Consider the following 23639-nt stretch of genomic DNA (forward strand, 5'->3'; position numbering starts at 1 on the left):
TCAGCAACCATCACTCCTGTGTTCCAATGGCACGTTGTGTTAGCTCATCCAAGTTTATCATTTTAAAAGGTTAATTGATCCTTAGAAAACCTTTTGCAATTATGTTAGTACAGCTAAAAACTGTTGTTCTGACTAAAGAAGCAATAAAACTGGCCATCTTAAGACTAGTTGAGTATCTGGAGCATCAGCGATTGTGGGTTCGATTACAGGCTCAAAATGGCTAGAAACAAAGACCTTTCTTCTGAAACTCTTCCGTCTATTCTTGTTCTGAGAAAGGAAGGCTATTCCATGTGAGAAATTGCCAAGAAACTGAAGATCTCGTACAACGCTGTGTACCTCTCCCTTCACAGAACAGTGCAAACTGGCTCTAAGCAGAATAGAAAGAGGAGTGGGAGGCCCTGGTGCACAACTGAGCAAGATGACAAGAACATTAGAGTGTCTAGTTTGAGAAACGGACACCTCACTAGTCCTCAACTGGCAGCTTCATTAAATAGTACCCGCAAAACACCAGTCTCAACGTCAACAGTGAAGAGACGACTCCGGGATGGTGGCCTTCTAGGCAGAGTTCTTCTGTCCAGTGTCTGTGTTCTTTTGCCCATCTTAATCTTTTCTTTTTATTGGCCAGTCTGAGATATGGCTTTTTCTTTGCAACTCTGCCTAGAAGGCCAGCATCCCAGAGTCGCCTCGTCACTGTTGACGTTGAGACTGGTGTTTTGCGGGTACTATTTAATGAAGCTGCCAGTTGAGGACTTGTGAGATGTCTGTTTCTCAAACAACAGTTTTCAGCTGTGCTAACATAATTGCAAAACGGTTTTCTAACACAGGAGTGATGGTTGCTGATAATGGGCCTCTGTACGCCTATGTAGATATTCCATTAAAAATCTGCCGTTTACAGCTACAATAGTCGTTTACAACATTAACAATGTCTACACTGTATTTGTGATCAATTTGATGGTATTTTAATGAACAAAAATGGTGCTTTTCTTTCAAAAGCAAGGGCTTTTCTAAGTGACCCCATACTTTTGAACGGTAGTATACACTATATATACAAAACTATGTGGACACCCCTTCAAATTAGGGAATTCGGCTTTTTCAGCCACACCTGTTGCTGACGGGTGTATAAAATCGAGCACACTGCCATGCAATCTTCGTAGACAAACATTGGCAATAGAATGGCCTGTACTAAGAGCTCAGTGACTTTCAACTTGGCACCGTCATAGGATGCCACGTTTCCAACAAGTCAGTTCGTCAAATTTCTGCCCTGCTTGAGCTGCCATGTCCAATGTAAGTGCTGTTATTGTGAAGTGGAAACGTCTAGGAGTAACAACGGCTCAGCCGCGAAGTGGTATGCCACGCAAGCTTACAGAACAGGACCACAGAGTGCTGAAACGAGTAAAAATCGTCTGTCATCGGTTGCAACACTCACTACCAAGTTCCAAACTGCCTCTGGTTGCAACGTCAGCTCAAGAAGTGTTTGTCAGGAGCTTCATTAAATAGGTTTCCATGGCTGAGCAGCCGCACACAAGCCTAAGATCACTATGCACAATGCCATGCGGCGGCTGGAGTGGTATAAAGCTCGCCGCCATTGGACTCTGGAGCAGTGGGAACACGTTCTCTGGAGTGATGAATCACGCTTCACCATCTGGCAGTCCGACGGACCAATCTGGGTTAGGCGGATGCCAGTATAACCCTACCTGCCCGAATGCATAGTGCCAACTGTAAAGTTTGGTGGATGAGAAATAATGGTCTTGGGCTGTTTTTCATGGTTCAGGCTAGGCCCCTTAGTTCTAGTGAAGGGAAATCTTAATGCTACAGCATACAATAACATTCTAGATGATTTTGTGCTTCCAACTTTGTGGCAACCGTTTTGGGAAGGCCCTTTCCTGTTTCAGCATGACAATGTCCCTGTGCATAAAGCGAGGTCCATACAGAAATGGTTTGTGGAGATCTGTGTGGAAGAACCTGACTGGCCTGCACAGTCCTTACCTAGACCCCATCGAACACCTTTGGGATGAATTGGAACGATGACTGCGAACCAGGCCTAATCGCCCAACATAAGTGCCCAACCTTACTAATGCTCTTGTGGATGAATGGAAGCAAGTCCCTGCAACAATGTTTCAACATCTAGTGGAAAGCCTTCCTAGAAGCGTGGAGGCTGTTATAGCAGCAAAGGGGGGACCAACTCCATATTAATGCCCAAGATTTTGGAATTAGTTGTTTGACGAGCAGGCCATGTAGTGTATCTGTGAGCTAAGACTGATTCATGGGGTCCTCAAATCAAGGACACCCAGTCTTTCTGAGTGAAGACCACCAGCCCCATTTGTCAGCCAGCTTTCCTCAACAGCTTTGTTATGAAAAGTATTGAACCATGGACGATGCATTAGGATGAACTGAGTTACAGAGATGAACACTGCAGAACAAGGGACAGACAGATTAGCTACAAAGTCATAATCTGAACAAGTGAAGCAAATAGACATTGTTGTTATCTTGATTTCTAACCCTTTCACCCCCAAGTGCTTTGCCTGTGTAAATCTGACAATAGAAAGTGTTGATTTAAGAAATTAGATGTTGAAAGAGGTGATCCACCTTGTAATCGGAGGTTATGGTCCACCCTGGCTGCTATATGGCTGTCTGTATGTCCTTAGTTTTGTTTACAAGGCTCTAATTGTTTCTTGTGAATGTTACTGGAAGGGATCCTTAGAACATCTAATGGTATTTGTGATTGCAGCACACACCCTATTCTTTCTGTCAATGTCAGCAAGACTGCAGTAACATTCATTGACGGTGTCTGGAAGCAGACAGCTCTTAAATCAGGAGTTTCATCTTGGTTTGTTATAGGTGGAACAACTGTTGAGGGTTTCTCTGCAAGACATGTTTTCCACTGGAACTGGAGCAAATACAGCCCATTAAGCTTTTTTATTTTGTTTTTAATACATGTGCTGTCTATATGCTCACATGCATTGCAAGGCGCCAGCCTTTTTTTACGGCACATTTATTTCCACACTAACATTTTAACCATTGCTCACTCTGAAACTCTCCTGTATATGGAAGGTTGTCCAATTCTACAAGTATAAATATGGACAAGTTTCATAGACCTACATTTAAGGCCACTTTTCGACTAAAGTTTTGATTAAGGTTATGATGAGATGGCTAAACTTCATTTTAAGAGGTTTGCATCGCCTGTATTTAATCCATAGTTAACTATGTTCTTGAAATCACATTTAAAGGTCTTGATTATTAACAGATAATTTGGCCAACTCCTGGAATCATTTAATCTTGGTCTGTGAAACTGTTCCTACATGTGTTAAGAGGAGTATAAGTACTGTGCCTCTAGGTTACACGTGTAGACACATTGAGTTTAGGTATGACCCTGAGAGAAGTATCTGGCAGGATTTGCAGAACTAGATTGCCGATATTCCATGCATGCATTATCAGAGTTTAAGGAACTGTGGTGTGCATTGAAGTGATCTTTTGATATGTATGTATTCATTGCATACTGTTTGTATTGCTGCCTGCTGCAAAGGTGTGTGTATACAGTCCTCTAGTTAAGAGTGGTCTTAGTGGTTGTTCCTCATGCTGTCCATGTCTACCCAGAAAGGTAAAATGAAATTATTGTAATGTGTGTACTGAAAACATGAAAATAGTTGTAATTTTATGTATTCTCTCCATTATTTAAATGCCTTCTGCAGTACCTCCAAATCAAATTCTGACAGTTAGCAACAGAGGGTCAGCCCATTATTCGGTAATGGGATGGGTTCTTAAAATGAAATAGCACAACAAAATATTAAATGAGGGATTTCAAGAATCTTCTTTTGCTTCATGTCAACACTGTAGCTACCATGTTTTTGTACGTTAACATTTTACATTGGAAATATTGTTCTCTTCAAAGCTCAAAATATGAATATTAAAATGTCTAAAAATTAAAGACATGTATTAGTGCAGAGCGATGAAGAAATTTGTTTCGGTTATTAAACAACTGATTGACAGACGTCGGTTCAATACTTGAATTCCATGTAGTAGTTTTTTTAACGCGCCGTTTCTCTATAGATAAATCAAATAATTCACAAGAGAAATTAAATCAAGAACCGTATGGGACGCTGCGCTGAAGGGATTTGTAGTTTTTCATTAAGCAAATGTTCAAACTAGTTCAGCACAGAAATATTGTATTTAACTACAATGACCATAATCCATAGAGTATATTTTACTGCTTAGATACACTTTTACCAAAGACCGTAGAGTATGTTATAGGAACTGTGTTTATATGCTAACTCACACACCGCAGTTTACAAGGGGTATGTACGCAACAAGGAGAGAGGGGGATGGAGACAGTTCGTGAAGTATGCCTTATCTACTTTCAAAAACGAGAAATGATTGTCGGACATCTCTGCTGCAGACTTAGGTAGGCTACCCTACCTAAATAGGATGACTAAAGACAGTACAGTATGGGGAGAACAGAGATAAAGTTAGATGGTTGTCTGGCTGGCTACTACTACCTGAAAACAACCTGGTCTCGGACCATTTCGTATTATTCTGTACGAAAATACGAACGTTCCATTTAGTATGTTACGTTTCAAATGGTGTGTATTAGTTTGTGAATATCCATTTCGTATCATATGTTAGCATACGATTTGTAATTGGTATGTTACGAATTAGCCAAAAGTACCATATTTTTTTGGAATTTTCTAAACATGTTATTCCAATTTGTTTGGACTAACGTTCACTGGCTGGCTAAGGTTAACTAGGCTAGGGGTTAAGGTTAGGAATTGGGTTAAGGTTAGATAAAAGAGCTAACTAACATTCTAAGTAGTTGCAAAGTAGCTACAAAGTAGTAAAGAAGTTTCTAAAATGCTGAAGTTGTCAAGATGAGATTCGAACGTGTAACCTTTTGGATTGCTAGACATTCACGTTATACACCCACCCGACCAACCACCCTACTTTAGTTGCCTTAAGTAACCTTATGTCTTATGTAACCATACCAAACTTAACATAAACTAGTTTGAGAAATCGAATTAACTATCTTACGTCTAGTCTGAGACCAGGCTGTGAGCGGAGATTAAATGAGTTTAAGGAATAAAAAATTATAAAGTACTCAAATTAAACCAAGTAATGTACACAACTGAAATATTTTATTTCATACTAATGTCCTATTTTTCTATTTGGACCTGACAGAGAAAGAAATTCTTCAAATGTTTTGGCAATTGAATGTTCATTAATTATTTCATAATGCATTAAATGTAACAACAACAAAAAAGATCGACATCGAAAACCGTGATTATTTTTTAATAATTAAACCGAAACAACCTCAAAAAGCACTAACATGTAAACATTGACATCCTTAGTGCCACAGTGCGCACTTTTATGGCTACATACATGAACGTTATTTGGCTTGTGTATGTGACGCAAGCTCCAGCAGAACTCTGCTTGACTGGGTAGCAGTCTTTTTAGCTAACATTCCAGTGGCAGTAGCAAGGATGGAATGTTAGCTAACTAAACTGCTACCCAGGCTAGGACTCCGCCACTGCACAGTCCAATGCACCACCATTAAATTATATTAAACTTGTTTGTACATTATGACTCTGTGTCCGTTATTATTTGCCAATAAATACTACAATAATTACTAAATAGCTAGTCAGTAAGTATTGAAATGTAAACGCACATTCCTGAAATAATTCAAGGGCCCTGACAGGTGATCACGTGACTCGGGGGGGGTTGGCTTTGGCAAGGCGTCAGTAGACGCATAGCTGGCTACATTATTAGATAGTTTTGACTGCCGTGTATAAGCTAAACGAACAAAGCAGTTCCTAACAACCTATTTTATTTGTTAAGCTGTTGCTATGAAATGAGAAAAACATGGGAGCCAAAGAGTCAAGGATAGGTTTCCTCTCGTACGAAGAGGCCATCAACAGAGGTAACAATTGATAAATTGCTAACCTTGGCTAACTGTAAACATTAGCGTTATAGACAGCTAGATAATGAAGGTAAGGCTAGCTAACTGTTGGATGGTTAATGTGTTAACAGTACTAACGTTACTAGCTAGATGGCGAACAACATTGGGACAGACAACTAACTAGCTAGATAACCGTGTCAAGTGTACTAAAGTGTAATTCAAATATACCAGCGGGTCCAGGTAGCCTGTTAATTTACCTAGTTAACCGCCTATCTTAAATTGACCCTAAAACCGCTACTGCCCTCGGGATCAGGTAGAGGCCAACGACCGGAAACTAAGACCTTGAGCTATCTGCACTTCGGTCAACTAGAAGTAAATTAATGACACCAAGTAGCCGCTGTTTGTTGACATTGTGTGTGCGCCTGGTGGTACTGTGAATGGGCGGATTCGATTATGCTGAGCCGCGGGGCAAAGGCCAGTTACGTCATCGGGCGAAAATGGGAGGGAGGAGCGCCATTCTCAAATCTAACAGTCATTTTTGCAGCTCGTCCAAAGCATCGTCCAGAAACGCATCGTTTCCTAAATCTTTCAATTTTCTAACTATTTTTCATTGGGAAGGCAGATTAAGCGTAACTTTTGCATGGGATAACACAGAATCCTACTAATGACTACACATGCTTAATTATGTCACAATTGTTTTGAGCTGACATCGATGTGGGCTTTGAAAGGGGCTCATGCCTGGGAGGCAGCCCAGTTCCAAATATTCATGATCCACTATATATACAAAAGTATATGGACACCCCTTGCTCTGGACACCCACCGGCTATTTCAGCCACACCCGTTGCTGACAGGTGTATAAAATCAAGCACACAGCCATGCAATCTCCATAGACAAACAAGAGCTCAGTGACTTTCAACGTGGCACCTTTCTAACAAGTCAGTTCCTCAAATTTCTGCCCTGCTAGAGCTGTCCCGGTCAACTGTATGTGCAGTTATTGTGAAGTGGAAACGTCTAGGAGTAACAACTGCTCAGCCGTGAAGTTGTAGGCCACCCAAGCTCACAGAACGGGATCGCAGAGTGCTAAAGCGCATAAAAATTGTCTATGGAAGCTACATTAGCACAATAACTGTTTTCGTTGGGCGCTTCATGAAATAGGTTTCCATGGCTGAGCAGCTTCGCACAAGCCTGAGATCGTCATACGCGATGCCAAGTGTCGGCTGGAGTGGTGTCAAACTCGCTGCCTTTGGACTCTGGAGCAGTGGAAACGTATTCTCTGGAGTTATGAATCACGCTAAACCATCTGGCAGTCTGACGGACGAACCTGGGTTTGGCGGATTGCAGTAGAACGCTACCTGCCCAAATGCATAATGCCAACAGTCTCAACGTCAACAGTGACGAGGCGACTCCGGGATGCTGGCCTTCTAGGCAGAGTTGCAAAGAAAAAGCCATATCTCAGACTGGCCAATAAAAAGAAAAGATTAAGATGGGCAAAAGAACACAGACACTGGACAGAAGAACTCTGCCTAGAAGGCCAGCATCCCAGAGTCGCCTCGTCACTGTTGACGTTGAGACTGGTGTTTTGCGGGTACTATTTAATGAAGCTGCTAGTTGAGGTTTTGTGAGTGGGCCTATGCCCACCCATGGCTGTGCCCCTGCCCAGTCATATAAAATCCATAGATAAGTGCCTAATTAATTTATTTCAATTGTCCTATTTCCTTATGAACTAACTCAGTAAAATCATTGAAATTGTAGCATGTTTTTCTTCTTCAGTATAGCTAGCTAACAGCTGACAGAGCTAACGGTAACTAGCAGTATACTGATGTTGGTGTATTTCTCTCTGCTAATACTGTATTGTTGACATTGTGTCTGTCGTCTGCTGTGCCACTGTTTCTAGTTATGATATGATATTCAGGCCTAGCCTAGAGCTGGAACTTGTGCAATCAGGGACCTAGAAAAGCCATATAGAGTGCATTTGGAAAGTATTCTGACCCCTTGACTTTTTCCACATTTTGTTACGTTACCTTATTCTAAAATGTATTCAATGTTTGTTTTTCCTTATCAACACACAATACCCCTTCATGACAAAGCAAAAAGTGTTTTATTCCTCTCTGCAGATCCTCTCAAGCTCTTGTCAGGTTGGATCGGGAGTGTTGCTGCACAGCTATTTTCAGTTCTCTCCAGAGATGCCACTCAAGGACATTCAGAAACTTGTCCCAAAGCCACTCATCAAGTTTTATTTGTCACATGGGCTGAATGCAACAGTGAAATGCTTACTTACAAGCCCTTTTCCAACAATGCAGTTAAGAAAATACCTACAAAAATGAAGATAAAAGTAACAAATAATTAAAGAGCAGCTGTAAAATAACAATAGCGAGGCTATATACAGGGTGTACTGGTTCACCGGTGTCGAGGTAATATGTACATGTAGGTAGAGTTATTAAAGTGACTAGGCATAGATAATAACAGAGTAGCAGCAGCGTAGAAGAGGGGCGGGAGGGGTAATGCAAATAGTCTGGGTAGCCATTTGATTAGATGTTCAGGAGTCTTATGGCTTGGGGCTAGAAGCTGTTTAGAAGCCTCTTGGACCTAGACTTGGCGCTCTGGTACCGCTTGCCGTACGGTAGCAGAGAGAACAGTCTATGACTATGGTGGAGTCTTTGACAATTGTTAGGGCCTTCCTCTGACGCCGCCTGGTATAGAGGTCCTGGATGGCAGGAAGCTTGGCCCTGGTGATGTACTAGCAGTAAACTGCTAGTATACATCTTCACCTCCATCCTGTGTTGTCTTGGCTGTGTACTTAGGGTCGTGGTCCTGTTGGAAGGTGAACCTTCGCCCCAGTCAGGTCCTGAGCGCTCTGGAACAGGTTTTCATCCAGGATCTCTGTACTTTGCTCCGTTCATCTTTGCCTGCATCCTGACTAGTTTCTCAGTCCCTGTCGCTGAAAAACATCCCCACAGCATGATGCTCCCACCACCATGCTTCACCGTAGGGATGGTGCCAGGTTTCCTCCAGATGTGACACTTGGCATACAGGCCAAAGAGTTCATTCTTGGTTTAATCAGACCAGAGAATCTTGTTTCTCATGGTCTGTCATGTGCTTTTTACTGAGGAGTTGCTTCCGTCTGGTCACTACCATAAAGGCCTAATTGGTGGGGTGATTCCGAGATAGTTATCCTTCTGTAAGGTTCTCCCATCTTCACAGAGGAACTCTGACAGAGCGACAATCGGGTTCTTGGTCACCTCCCTGACCAAGGCCCTTCTCCCCAAGTTGCTCAGTTTGGCTGGGCAGCCAGCTCTAGGAAGAGTCTTGGTGGTTCCAAACTTCTTCCATATAAGAATGATGGAGGCCACTGTGTTCTTGGGGACCTTCAATGCTGCAGATTTTTTTTTGGTACCCTTCCCCAGATCTGTGCCTCGACACAATCCTGTCTCGGAGCTCGATGGACAATCCCGTCAACCTCATGGCTTGGTTTTTGCTGTATCATGTGCTGTCAACCATGGGACCTTTATATAGACGTGTGCCTTTCCAAATCATGTCCAATCAATTGAATTTACCACAGGTGGACTCCAAGTTGTAGAAACATCTCAATGCAAACAGGATGCACCTTCTCTCAATTAAGTCTCATAGCAAAGGGTCTGAATACTTTTGTAAATTAGCTATGTTTTTTTTTATTTGTAATACAATTGCAAAAATGAATAAAAACCTGTTTTTGCTTTGTCATAATGGAGTATTGTGTGTAGATTGCTGAGGATTTTTATTTAATCAATTTTAGAGTAAGGCTGTAACAAAATGTGGAAAACGTAAATGGGTCTGAATACTTTCCAAAGGCACTGTAGCTAACAGCTGACGAAGCTAACTAGCAGTATACTGTTGTTGTTGATGATGATGGTGGTGTATGTTCGTCTGCCAGTTCCCTATTGTAGTGCTGAGCACTTGCAAGCGTTTCTAAATCTGGCTGGGTGGCAGATATATATACCCGCAATTACTGATTAGTTATGATAATTGCTATGGTAATACAATTTAATAGCCGCTGTGGGTTTGGTTTAGACTGCGTAAGATTGTATTGGTGAACATGGTTTAATTCTCTGCCTAACCATACAGTCCATGTTTTAATTTACAGAAAAGCTTCTTCACAATCTCTGTCTCTCTATCCCTCCCAGTAACTAATGTGGAGCTCCAGCGTCTGAAGGATGCCTTTCGAAGGACCAGTGGCCTGTCCTGTTACATGAGCCAGCAGTGCTTCCTCAGGGAGGTGCTGGGAGACGTCGTACCACCCAGGATTGCTGAGGTGAGCCTTGTTCAACAGACAGACGGCCCCAGTGTTACATGAGGTCTGATGGGAGAGTCTCCATGTCATTTACGCAAGCCATGACACCCACCATTTCAGATTGTTCTGATATCGTTTCTGTAGTTAGAAACAGATAAGAGGAGCATTCCTGCTAGAGGTCTTCACGGATCCACCTGTACCCGAGACCACCTTTCCGGATCCAGAATTCTATGTCACAAGTCGGTTTGCACATTTTGGGGAATATTCAGAGGTGGAAACTTTCTGTGGGATTTAATGGGAATATATGCAAATTAATATTAATACCATTTAAAGGTAGATGTTTTTTGCATTGGATATATTTACCATATCCTATGGAGACAAACAAACCTTTTATCTTATCATAAGTAGACATAATTGCAAATTATTAAATCCTTCCAATAGAAATAAAAAAAACTTTAGTTACGAATTGAACTTTAATTAAATTAGTTGACTCTTCACATGGGATGATTTCACTGAACAACAAAAGGGAATATTGAATGATCCCCACTGATCCATCGCATCTGCCGATATGGACTGCCTCATCGAGGATCCCAAAAATGTTTTCAACATACATCCGTAAAATGATAGTCTAGAAACTAAAGCTTTGGTTGTCTTCCTCTCAGGCTTCCATTTCTTCACCCTGGACCTCCTCAATGTCCATCTCTTGAACATCAGACTCTGAGGCCTCATCTTCACTGTCACTTTCCAACCCTGTTGAGGATGGCTCATTGTCAGGCTCAAAAAGCCCAAAATTTGCCCGGATGGCCACCAATTTTTCAACCCATGTATTGGTCAGCCTGGTGCATGCTTTGGTGTATGTGTTCCCAAACAAGGACATTTTGCGTTCTGAGGCGGCTGATGTTTGTGGAATTTGGAAAATGATTGATTGAGGCAACAGGGGAAGGCACCTCAGATCCACGAAGTCCCTTCCACCAGGTGGCTGATGAGATATGTTGGCACGACTGCCATATTGCATCTCCATCCCAAAGCCCTTGCTTAGAAGTGTACTTCGCCAGACTGCCAAGAACCTTGCCCTCATCCAGGCCAAGGTGGCGAGACACGGTAGTGACGACACCAAAGGCCTTGTTGATCTCTGCACCAGACAGGATGCTCTTGCCAGCATACTTGGGGTTCAACATGTACACTGCGGTGTGTATGGGCTTCAGGCAGAAGTTTTCACGCTTTTTGATGTATTTCAGAACTGAAGTTTCCTCTGCTTGGAGCAACAGTGAAGTGGGCAGGGCAGTACAGATTTCTTCTCTTACATCTGCAAGCAGAGTCTGAACATCAGACAGGTTGGCATTGTCTCCCTCAATCTTTACAATGGCTACTGCTATAGGTTTCAGGAGTTTCAGGCTGCTTACCACTCTCTCCCGAAATATATCAGGAGGATTCTCTTGATGGGGCTGTCCATATCGGCAGGCTGTGATATGGCCATTTCTTGGAGAGACTTCTTCCCCTCCAGGAGACTGTCAAACATGATCATGACAACACCACCCCAACGGGTGTTACTGCGCAGCTTCAATGTGGTGCTCTTATTCTTCTCACTTCAAATCAAACATTATGTCACATGCGCCGAGTACAACCAGTGTAGACTTTACCGTGAACTGCTTACTTACAAGCCCTTAACCAACAGTGCAGTTCAAGAAGAGTTAAAATATTTACCAAGTAGACTAAAGTAAAAAGTAATAATTAAAAGTAACACAATAACGAGGCTATATACAGGGGAACCGGTACCGAGGCAGCGGGGGTACAGGTTAGTTGAGGTAATTTGTACATGTAGGTGGGGGTGAAGTGACTATGCATAGATAATAAACAGCGAGTAGCAGCAGTGTACAAAAGGGGGGGGGGGGGGGGGTCGTCAATGTAAATTGTCCGGTGGCGATTTTATTAATTGTTCAGCAGTCTTTGCTTGGTGAGCTTGCTGCTATAACTACATGACCCTTCACATACCTTACCATTTCCTTGGCTCTCTTGTAGAGGGTATCCATTGTTTTCAGTGCCATGATGTCCTTGAGGAGCAGATTCAACACATGAGCAGCACAGCCAATGGGTGTGATGTGAGGGTAGGACTACTCCACTTCAGACCAAGCAGCCTTTATGTTCGCAGCATTGTCTGTCATCAGTGCAAATACTTTCTGTGTTCCAAGGTCATTGACTGCCTTCAGCTCATCTGCAATGTAGAGACTGGTTTGTCTATGCTCTTGTAAAATATTGGTTGAGGGGTGGATTTAATTATTCCTTGCCCGCGAACATTCGACCACCAATCAGAGATGATTGCAATACAGTCTGCTTTCTCTATGATTTTCTTGACCTTCACTTGAACTCTGAACTCTGCATCCAGCAAATGAGTAGATAAAGCATGTCTGGTTGGAGGGGTGTATGCTGGGCGAAGAACATTCAGAAATCTCTTCCAATACACATTGCCTGTGAGCATCAGAGGTGAACCAGATGCATACACAGCTCGAGCAAGACATTCATCAGCATTTCTCTGACTACGTTCCTCCATTCAGTCAAAAAAACTTCTGATTCCAGAAGGACCATAAGCTGTTGCTATCGATAAGGTGTCTGATTCATCATTTTCACCTCGAATAGAGGTAGAGGGACATTTGTCAGAGATTGTTTGTTGTGAGAGCGTTGAGGGAACTTTATGCACTTGGCCAGATATTGCCTCTTTGTTGCATTCTTCACATATGATTTGGCACAGTATTTGAAAATGTACACAGCTTTTCCTTCTACATTAGTTGCAGTGAAATGTCTCCACACATCAGATAGAGCCTGTGGCATTTTCCTGTAAAGATTAGAAAAAATGAGTAAAAAAAAAAAAACAAATACAACTCCAAGTACAGATAAATAGTTATATTAAACAGCTCCTTTGTAAGATAAATGTTTTAAAATTAAACATGTATGGAAACAGGTGAATTAACACTCCTCAGTTAGAAGGCTCAAGCAAGCTAAAACCCACATGGTAGCAAAAACTAACTAGCAGAAATTAACAAGGTAGAAATGATTTAAACACACTTTGCTGTAGACTACTATTTACTAGTTAACCTGTTGAGGACAGATGTTCCACTAGCAGAACCCCGTTCCGCGTGCGGAACCCCTAGCCAACAGCCAATGTCATTGCACGGCGCGAAATACAAAACCAACTAAAATACCACAATTCAATTTTCTCCAACAATCAACTATTTTACACCATTTTAAAGATAAGACTCTCGTTAATCTAACCACATTGTCCGATTTCAAAAAGGCTTTACAGCGAAAGCAGAACATTAGATTATGTTAGGAGAGTACATAGACACAAATAATCACACAGCCATTTTCCAAGCAAGCATATATGTCACATAAACCCAAACCACAGCTAAATGCAGCACTAACCTTTGATGATCTTCATCAGATGACACTCCTAGGACATTATGTTATACAATACATGCATGTTTTGTTCAATCCAGTTCATATAAATATCAAAAACCAGCTTTTTACATTATGTGATGTTCAGAACTAGCATACCCACCGCAAACTTCCGGTGAATTTATTAAATTACTCATGATAAACGATGACAAAATACATAACAATTATTTTAAGAATTATAGATACAGAACTCCTTTATGCAATCGCTATGTTCGATTTTAAAATATATTTTCGGCGAAAGCACATTTTGCAATATTCTGAGTACATAGCTCGGCCATCACAGGCTAGCTAATTTGACACCCACCAAGTTTGGGGCTCACTAAACTCAGAATTACTATTAGAAAAATTGGATTACCTTTGCTGTTCTTCATCAGAATGCACTCCCAGGACTTCTACTTCAACAACAAATGTTGTTTTGGTTCCAAATAATCCATAGATATATCCAAATACCTCAATTTTGTTTGTGCGTTCAGGTCACTATCCGAAGGGTGACGCGCAAATGCATTTCGTGACAAAAAAAATCAAAATATTCTATTACCGTACTTCGAAGCATGTCAAACGCTGTTTAAAATCAATTTTTATGCAATTTTTCTCGTAAAATAGCGATAATATTCCAACCGGGCAACGTTGTATTCATTCAAAGGCTGAAAGAAAAAAATTGAAGTCTCGTGACCGCGCATCTCCAGTCTCACTGTCCCCAGGCTGACCACTCACAAACAGAGCTGCTGTACTTTGCCCAGAGACAGCAGACACCCCATTCCACTTTTTTGCCGGATTTAGAGATCCAATGGAAGCCTTAAAGTGTCAGGTTACAGCACAGATGCTGTAATGTTGATAGAGATGCAACAGAAGGACAACAAATTGTCAGACAGAGCACTTCCTGTATGGAATCCTCTCAGGTTTTGGCCTGCCATATGTATTCTGTTATACTCACAGACACCATTCAAACAGTTTTAGAAACTTTAGTGTTTTCTTTCCAAATTTACTAATTATATGCATATTCTAGTTTCTGGGCAGGAGTAGTAACCAGATTAAATCGGGTACGTTTATTTATCCGGCCGTGAAAATACTGCCCCCTATCCCAAAGAAGTTAACAAAAAATCATGTATGTCATATCAAATAAATTCACCCCACCCAGTATTGTAATCAAAACTTACCAGAATGTATGTAGTCCTTGGCTCAGACAGTGTAGTTGTGTGGGCTCAATAGCATCTCATTAGTGTGCAAGATCTTGAGAATCAGCTGTACATGTGATGGAAGAATGCACTGTGCATGCAGAGGGTTGCGATTCCATTGAATTGGGGATAGTTTAACCAAAATATGCCACAAGACCTAGAATTGCCTTATGTGTATCTCACAAAAAAGGGTCACTGTTATAAGCTTACTTTTTTTGAAGAATTTAAGCAAACCCCCCCCCCAAATTCCAGTACTTAATTTCCCATGAAAAATGTCCGGAAATTTATCGTGACGTTTCCGATCCTTCTGGTTGGATCTGATATAATTGTGACAGGTATCGGCTATGTGTAATTTTAACTGACTTGTCTGGAAGGCCGAACGTGACTGCTGCAGTAGAGAGCGAGGCATTTTATAATTTATGCTATTGGTTTTGCTTTTCACGAGAGTGGAAAGTCAAACGTTTGGACATACCTACCCATTCCAGGGTTTTTCTTTCTTTTTGCTTTTTTTCTACATTGTAGAATAATAGTGAAGACATCATAACTATGAGATAACACATGGAATGATGTAGTATCCAAAAAAGTGTTAAACATATCAAAACAGATTTTTTGATTCTTAAAAGTAGCCACCCTTTGCCTTGATGAGAACTTTGGACACTCTTGGGATTTTCTCAACCAGCTTCATGAGGGAAAAAAAATCCATTTCTCTGTGTCCAGTATGAAGGAAGTTGAAGTAGTTTTGCGATCCAACACTAACTAGCCTTAGCTCAATGACTGAAAGTCTATGGGTATCTGCTAGCATGAAGTAACCCTTTAATGGTGCAGATTATGCTTATTTTGGAACATAACGTGTCCTCAATATTTGGCCAAGAAAATAACCTTGCTGGATAACTTGGATGCATGAATTTCACCTTTTACGTCCATGTTATCATCCACAATTCCAGTCCAGTATTCATCATAGCAGCAAACTAGAAAATCAGATGCTCGCACATTCACCATTTTATATCTATGGATTTTCTGAGGACTAAGTCAAACTTAATGGCATCTGTGTCAGTATCTAGGTTTCCATTCAATTTTGGACAGATTTTCATGCAAATATTCTAAAATCTGCATGACACAATGTGCATTTTCTCACCATATATTTTTCCATAACTCACTTATTGTGGATAAAAGTATGCATTTTGTTATGTAGTGCACATAAAATAACTTTTGCTGTTAAATTCCTATGTACTGAATGAAAAATACAAGTTAAATGGGTTTCATCGCATTTAATGCTACTGATGGTTTTGGCAAAAACTGTTGCGTTATATAGCAAACATGCCCAATCTGGTCTTGCCACTTGCGCTCTAGCCAACAGCTCGCAGATACAGTGAGGGGGGGGGAAAGTATTTGATCCCCTGCTGATTTTGTACGTTTGCCCACTGACAAAGAAATGATCAGTCTATAATTTTAATGGTAGGCTTATTTGAACAGTGAGAGACAGAATAACAACAAAAAAATCCAGAAAAACGCATGTCAAAAATGTTAAAATTGATTTGCATTTTAATGAGGGAAATACTTATTTGACCTCTGCAAAACGTGACTTAGTACTTGGTGGCAAAACCCTTGTTGGCAATCACAGAGGTCAGACGTTTCTTGTAGTTGGTCACCAGGTTTGCACACATCTCAGGAGGGATTTTGTCCCACTCCTCTTTGCAGATCTTCTCCAAGTCATTAAGGTTTCGAGGCTGACATTTGGCAACTCGAACCTTCAGCTCCCTCCACAGATTTTCTATGGGATTAAGGTCTGGAGACTGGCTAGGCCACTCCAGGACCTTAATGTGCTGCTTCTTGAGCCACTACTTTGTTGCCATGGCCGTGTGTTTTGGGTCATTGTCATGCTGAAATACCCATCCACGACCCATTTTCAATGCCCTGGCTGAGGGAAGGAGGTTCTCACCCAAGATTTGACGATACATGGCCCCGTCTATCGTCCCTTTGATGCGGTGAAGTTGTCCTGTCCCCTTAGCAGAAAAACACCCCCAAAGCATAATGTTTCCACCTCCATGTTTGACGGTGGGGATGATGTTCTTGGGGTCATAGGCAGCATTCCTCCTCCTCCAAACACGGCGAGTTGATGCCAAAGAGCTTCATTTTGGTCTCATCTGACCACAACACTTTCACCCAGTTGTCCTCTGAATCATTCAGATGTTCATTGGCAAACTTCAGACGGGCATGTATATGTGCTTTCTTGAGCAGGGGGACCTTGCGGGCGCTGCAGGATTTCAGTCCTTCACGGCGTAGTGTGTTACCAATTGTTTTCTTGGTGACACTGGTCCCAGCTGCCTTGAGATCATTGACAAGATCCTCCCGTGTAGTTCTGGGCTGATTCCTCACCGTTCTCATGAACATTGCAACTCCACGAGGTGAGATCTTGCATGGAGCCCCAGGCCGAGGGAGATTGACAGTTCTTTTGTGTTTCTTCCATTTGCGAATAATCGCACCAACTGTTGTCACCTTCTCACCAAGCTGCTTGGCGATGGTCTTGTAGCCCATTCCAGCCTTGTGTAGGTCTACAATCTTGTCCCTGACATCCTTGGAGAGCTCTTTGGTCTTGGCCATGGTGGAGAGTTTGGAATCTGATTGATTGATTGCTTCTGTGGACAGGTGTCTTTACACAGGTAACAAGCTGAGGTTAGGAGAACTCCCTTTAAGAGTGTGCTCCTAATCTCAGCTCGTTACCTGTATAAAAGACACCTGGGAGCCAGAAATCTTTCTGATTGAGAGGGGGTCAAATACTTATTTCCCTCATTAAAATGCAAATCAATTTCTAACATTTTTGACATGTGTTTTTCTGGATTTTTTTGTTGTTATTCTGTCTCTCACTGTTCAAATAAACCTACCATTAAAATTAGACGGATCATTTCTTTGTCAGTGGGCAAACATACAAAATCAGCAGGGGATCAAATACTTTTTTCCCTCACTGTACAGTACGGGTAGGCTACCTATATTGAAATTATTATGCATATACCGATATCATTTTTAATTGTCAAAAGGCAGCCAAGCATCGATCATCATGTCACTAGAATAAGACCCTCACTTTTTAAAGGAGCATCAAGCACATCAAATGCACTTTCACCGCCCTGTGAAGTTCATCATAACTTATTTAATCTGTAGCCTAATAAACTGCATGGTTTCCCGAGAGGTAGTGGGAGGACCACGCAAGTTTACTTCGATATTTGCGCATTTCCACTGCCATTTCTCGCATAGGAAATTTCACCGACACCATGTCAAATGAACAAATTGTCTGTCGGCATATGAAATTGTACTGGCGTATCCTGTTTCCATCAGCCCGGTTGTGACTTTTTTCATTCGTCAGGTAATTTATCCGCATGAAGTGGTTGGATGGAAACCTGGTTAGTGGAAGCTCTTTGCACCTATGAGGCTTTTGTAGAGTGGAACAAAATGATGGAAGCTGCAGGGTCCTGGCAGAGTCATTGTGTTCGCATATCTTTTCCTGAGTTCTATGCGCACATTTTCCATGTCCTTTTCTATGTAAAACACTTTCACATCACATCTATGCACCACACCATCAGGTCCACAAATGCATGGCAGTCCTTGTCCACCTTTACTGCATTTAACATTAGTGACATTTTGATGTATTGTACGTACACACAGAATGTGTTCCAGATGAGCCGACTGCCAGACAATGCTTCGGACAGACTGCAGAATTGAGAAAAAAATGATTTTGTATACTGGCCGTTTCTTTTTGAAAGCTGCATACAGTTCTTTAAGGTTGCACAGAATTAGTATTTTCTGCTCGTGAATTTTGAATTTGACATCCTTTTTTCCTGGCATAAGTCTACTTTTTGTCATTCATTGTCATTGTAGAATCTAATGACCAAATCCTCAACTGGAAAATCATTGCCAAAGAGTGTTCTGCTTTGGCAACTCCATGATACCTTTCTCTGAAGCCAGTTTTCTTGCTGCCCTTATGTAAACACTGACATTAAAGACCTCTTTAGTTTTGACTATAGACCATGACGGTGGAGCCATTTATTAATATTTGTGTCTTTTTAATTTTGCTTGATAATTCTTTTTTTCTTTCGTTAAGTAAATGAGCCTGTCAAGATCTTCAGCATTTTTATTCATTTCTTTAAAGATCTCAGGCTGCTCTGAGGCGCCAGTTCCTCAGGAGATACATTGACAGCTTGAGCAGCCTGCTGATGTATGGTGTATTGTGCATCTTTGAACTTGATCTGCACATGAAGATTTATTTTTGAGCAGGATACCTTGGAATGAGATGCCTCTCCTTTGAGCTGTAGTGGACTTAACACCAATGTCACTTAAACTGGAGTCAAGACAGGACTTCATTCTTTTAGCAGCCTGTTCACTGTCAACATGACCAGATTAATTATGTGGATCTCCATTGTCACTTTTCATTGAAAGCAATGCAACATCATGGACACAATTTCATTCCAGGGATGACATTGTCACTGAACATTCCCTTAATTCTTAGCTACCTTCACATTTACTTCTGAGTGATCTATTTACTGCTTGTGATTATTAAATGGATCACATTTTCTTTGGCAGTTTGAGTAGATAATCAATAGCTTTTGCAAATTGTGTGGTCATCCTCAAGTCAAACCTGTCCTCCTTGAAAACAATTTTAGTTTGTCCTCTTAGCTACCTCCATGCTTCAAACTAACTGCCCTTGAATAGTCCATTGATTGGCAACTCTGAGGTATTTCCCTATGGTGCAATTCTCATTAAGGGGTTTCCTACTAGCCCAAAACGTTGGAGCAATTGGCAAGTGACTGAAATGCTGAGCATGACAACCCTTTTTAAAAAAGAGAACCAATTAGAACATTTACCATTAGAAACCATTAAACCTATGCAATACACCATTATATAAACAATGAAGCCTTCACCAATAGAAACTATTGCGAAACACAATGTGCTTTGGGGATATTTACCTTTTTGAAGACCATTTAGAGACCAGAACCAATTAGAACTGCTGTAGCCTAGTGGTTTGCTTGTTCACCGGAGAAGGTCTAACTGCTCCAGACCTTTTTTGAAGGGATTTGGCCACATACTCAATGTATTCTCAACCAATGAAATGTTGCTCATGAGGTTGAAAACCCCTGCGCCTATACCTCTACCTGGGTAGTACCCAACTTCAGCTGTTCTGATTGGGAGGTTACCCTGTCCTCATTCCTAATCTCATCCAATCCTATTCTTAACCATTAATTTGTTCTGAATGTTTTTATTTATTGACAACTTCTAACTGGATAAAATAGTGAGCCTGTTTAGCAGCAACACCACCATCTAGTGGTCAGAACCTGGTAATATCAGGTTGTATAATTGCCGTTCAAATGGTCTTTCAACAAAATGTTTCAGGAACGCTTATCTGTTTCAAACAACAGAAATGAATTCAGAACAATCTGAGATGGTGGGTGTCAATCCTGTTTCTTGTGTTTTTTAAGGTGGAGGGATTGTAGCCTATTTTGCTCTTCTGATATGAGTCTAACTAGCTTGCTAACCTGGACAAGCTGGCATATTTGAATTCAACTTTAGTCCACCTGACAGGGTTATCAAAGATAATATACCTTTTTATCGATTTCTGAAAGGGAACTCACTCTCCAAATTACAACAACAAGTAGGTCAGGACTGGACCGGAATGAGTTGACATGTTTACCTGAATTGAACCCAGCTCCCTTCCCCTGTTTCTAGGTGATATACAGCTCATTCGGTGGGACCTCTAAAGGCCTGCACTTCAACAACCTAATTGTTGGCCTGGTTCTCTTGACTAGAGGACGTGATGAAGAAAAAGCTAAATGTGAGTATTGTAACCAACAGACTTATGGAACCTCTATAGATGCTTGTGTTGATCATTTAATTACAAGAATAATCATATAATTGCATATATAATGTAATAGGATCTCTGAGAATAAAAACAAACAAATAGACCTTCACACAAATGGACCCATCTTTTGTAGTGGTATCTAATTTTTATATTCTTGAAAATGTCTTATAATGCGATTCACCCCCATTGTGAATATCACACCTGACAGAGTTGCTTAAGCTTCTTAAGCCTAAGCTTCTTTTTGTGGCTCTCCTTCAGACATTTTCAGTCTGTTTGCCAGCGATTTGGGCAATCATGCAACGCGAGAGGACATGGAAAGCATGCTGCAGACTGTGGATGGAGAGATCCCACTTTCTCTCAGGAAGTGTTTCTCTGAGGTTAGCTCATATGCCTTATTTGAATGAATATGTATGGGTAACTGCCAAAACAAAGGAAACGCCAACATGAAGTGTCTTAGTAGGGCGTTGGGCCTCCACGAGCTGCCAGAACAGCCTCAATGTGCTTTGGCATAGATTCTAGAAGTGTCTGGAACTCTATTGGAGGGATGCGACACCATTTTTCCACAACAAATTCCATAATTTGGAGTTTTGTTGATGGTTGTGGGAAACGCTGTCTCGGGTGCCGCTCCAGAAGTGTTAAATTGGTTTGAGATCTGGTGGCTGAGAGACACACACACCCTTTAAACCCCCTATGCTCCTTTGAGACCCCTCTTTCAAAGTCACTGAGATCTCTTCTTCTAGCCATGGTATCCAAAATAATGGGCAACTAGGCATTTTTATACTTATTTTTTTATGCTTAATTAACTCAGAAACCACACGTGTAGAAGCACCTGCTTTCAATATGCTTTGTATCCCTCATTTACTCAAGTATTTCCTTTATTTTAGCAGTTATCTGTATTTGATTGTTTTAAATACACATTTTGACAGCCATGTTTTCACAAACTGTATGACCACCAGGGTGGGTGCAAATCTGCTATTACATGCTTACCAGGTCTTTTTATTTGTTCACTACAAACATGCCACATATCCTAATGTATCCTCATGCCATATCTAATTGTAAGCTGCTGACCTGTTTGGGGTGGCAGGTAGCCTAGTGGTTAGAGCGTTGGGCCAGTAACCGAAAGGTTGCTGGATCGAGTACCCGAGCTGACAAGGTACAAATCTGTCGTTCTGTCCCTGAACAAGGCCCGGTAGGCCGTCATTGTAAATAAGAATTTGTTCTTAACTGACTTGCCTAGTAAAATGAAGGTTCAATAAAATATAAGTGCACAGGGCTGCTAATGCTACTTGACACAGGAAGATAATTCCAGTATGTGTTTTGCACCTTTGTTCAAGGCTTAGTTCCTGTTATTTTCTTTACCAGGGTGAGAAGGTAAATTATGAGAAATTTAAGAGCTGGCTCCTGCAGAACAAGGATGCCTTCACCTTCTCCCGCTGGCTCTTGTCCAGTGGGGTGTGTGTCACCCTGACAGACGATAGTGACACACCCACCTTCTACCAGACCTTGGCTGGAGTAACACACTGTGAGTGACTGTCATCCTGATCCTTTGGGAGATATACTAAATAATAGCCTAGGCTAGGGGTCTTGTCATGCCACTTATAGATTTTCTTTCTTGCAGTAGAGGAATCGGATATCATTGACCTGGAGAAGAGATACTGGCTGCTGAAAGCTCAGTCTCGGACAGGACGATTTGACCTGGAAACCTTTGTCGCTTTAGTTTCTCCCACTATTCATACATCCCTAAGTGAAGGTAAGAGAATACGCAGGATGTGGATTTGATTTATTGGATACTTTTGAAGGCGATCGTTACGTCCATTTCTCCTTCTGTGCAGGTTTGTTTCATGCCTTTGATGAAAACAGGGACAATCACATAGATTTTAAGGAAATCTCATGTGGACTATCTGCTTGCTGTAGAGGGCCTTTGGCAGAGAGACAGAAGTGTAAGTAGATACACAAGCACTAAGCCTTGCTGTTTGTCATACTTTCATCACATTGACAGTTTCAATGTGTGACTTTCCTCTTGTTTCTTTTCCCCAGTCTGTTTCAAAGTGTTTGACGTTGACCATGATGGGCTTCTGTCTCGAGAGGAAATCACAGAAATGGTTGGGGCATTACTGGAGGTGTGGAAAGACAATCGCACAGACCTTCTACCTGTAAGTACCATTTGGCCAGACTGGACATATGATGGACATACTGTAGATAATGATAACTGTTGTAATGTATGTAGTTAGATTGTTTTGTTTTAAGCTGTCCCATTACTACTCTGGGTTCTTAAGCCTTACCCTGCCTCTGTCCCTTAAGGAAGCGGACACTAATGTCCATGCCATTGTGGAAGACATCCTGAAGGAGCATGACACCACTAAGGTATTACCTTACTGCTTGCGTGAGTTTGGATTCATACAGATTTCTTTAATGTTGTCAGAAAACTTTGAAACCGGCTATTGGTGGGTGTTGTGTTCTTTAGCAAGGGTATTTGACCCTGGAGGACTACCAAATATGGAGTGTGAAGAGTGCATTTGCCAATGAGTTCCTCAACCTGCTGTTTCAGGTAAGAGCCAGCCACCATGTGTTTCTACTTTGGTCACCATTATGTGCTGTGTGTGCTTTTCTTGTTCTGCTGGATCACCAGTCTTCTGCTATCGTGTTGGTCTCTAGGTGTGTCATATTGTCCTGGGGCTGCGGCCTGCTTCCCCTGAAGAGGAGGGACAGATAATCAGGTGTGTGTGTCTGTGTCACCATGTCAGTGTCCTTTCCTGCTGTCATACACATGCTTCCTTACCCCCTCATCAATCAACCTAACACTCACAAACTCACTCACTTGTGTCTGCAGGGGCTGGTTGGAGAGGGCGAGCAGACACGGCCTCCAGCCAGGAGACTACTGGTTCCTCATAGCAGTGCCGTGGTGGCAGCAGTGGAGGGACTACGTCAAATATGTAAGCAAGGCTTTTTTGCTGCTTGACACCATGATCATCTGTTTATCATACTGTGCCCATTCTACACTATAATTTCTTTGCG

The 23639-nt window shown here is 41.6% G+C and overlaps 1 protein-coding gene across 3 annotated transcripts in view; it reads left to right on the forward strand.

Moving 5' to 3' along the window:
• Nucleotides 1–2114: 2114 nt before the first annotated feature.
• Nucleotides 2115–23639, forward strand: part of LOC115149133 (ubiquitin carboxyl-terminal hydrolase 32) — a 30460-nt gene continuing 8935 nt past the window's right edge. For 2 of the 3 annotated variants that reach the window (XR_003866806.1, XM_029691676.1), the window contains exons 1-12: nt 5708–5908; nt 10048–10175; nt 20492–20597; nt 20883–21001; nt 21987–22146; nt 22243–22374; nt 22457–22564; nt 22662–22777; nt 22926–22988; nt 23089–23172; nt 23280–23341; nt 23455–23557. Coding sequence is in view for 2 of the 3 variants with exons in the window: in XM_029691676.1 (XP_029547536.1) it covers nt 5851–5908; nt 10048–10175; nt 20492–20597; nt 20883–21001; nt 21987–22146; nt 22243–22374; nt 22457–22564; nt 22662–22777; nt 22926–22988; nt 23089–23172; nt 23280–23341; nt 23455–23557 (1239 nt within the window). In the remaining variant the exon portion in view is untranslated. Of the gene's footprint in view, nt 4400–5707; nt 5909–10047; nt 10176–20491; nt 20598–20882; nt 21002–21986; nt 22147–22242; nt 22375–22456; nt 22565–22661; nt 22778–22925; nt 22989–23088; nt 23173–23279; nt 23342–23454; nt 23558–23639 lie in introns of those variants that run through there. The other variant, XM_029691677.1, reaches the window with a different exon arrangement.

The sequence above is a fragment of the Salmo trutta genome, chromosome 15 (genome assembly GCF_901001165.1).
Source record: "Salmo trutta chromosome 15, fSalTru1.1, whole genome shotgun sequence".
NCBI lineage: Eukaryota > Metazoa > Chordata > Actinopteri > Salmoniformes > Salmonidae > Salmo > Salmo trutta.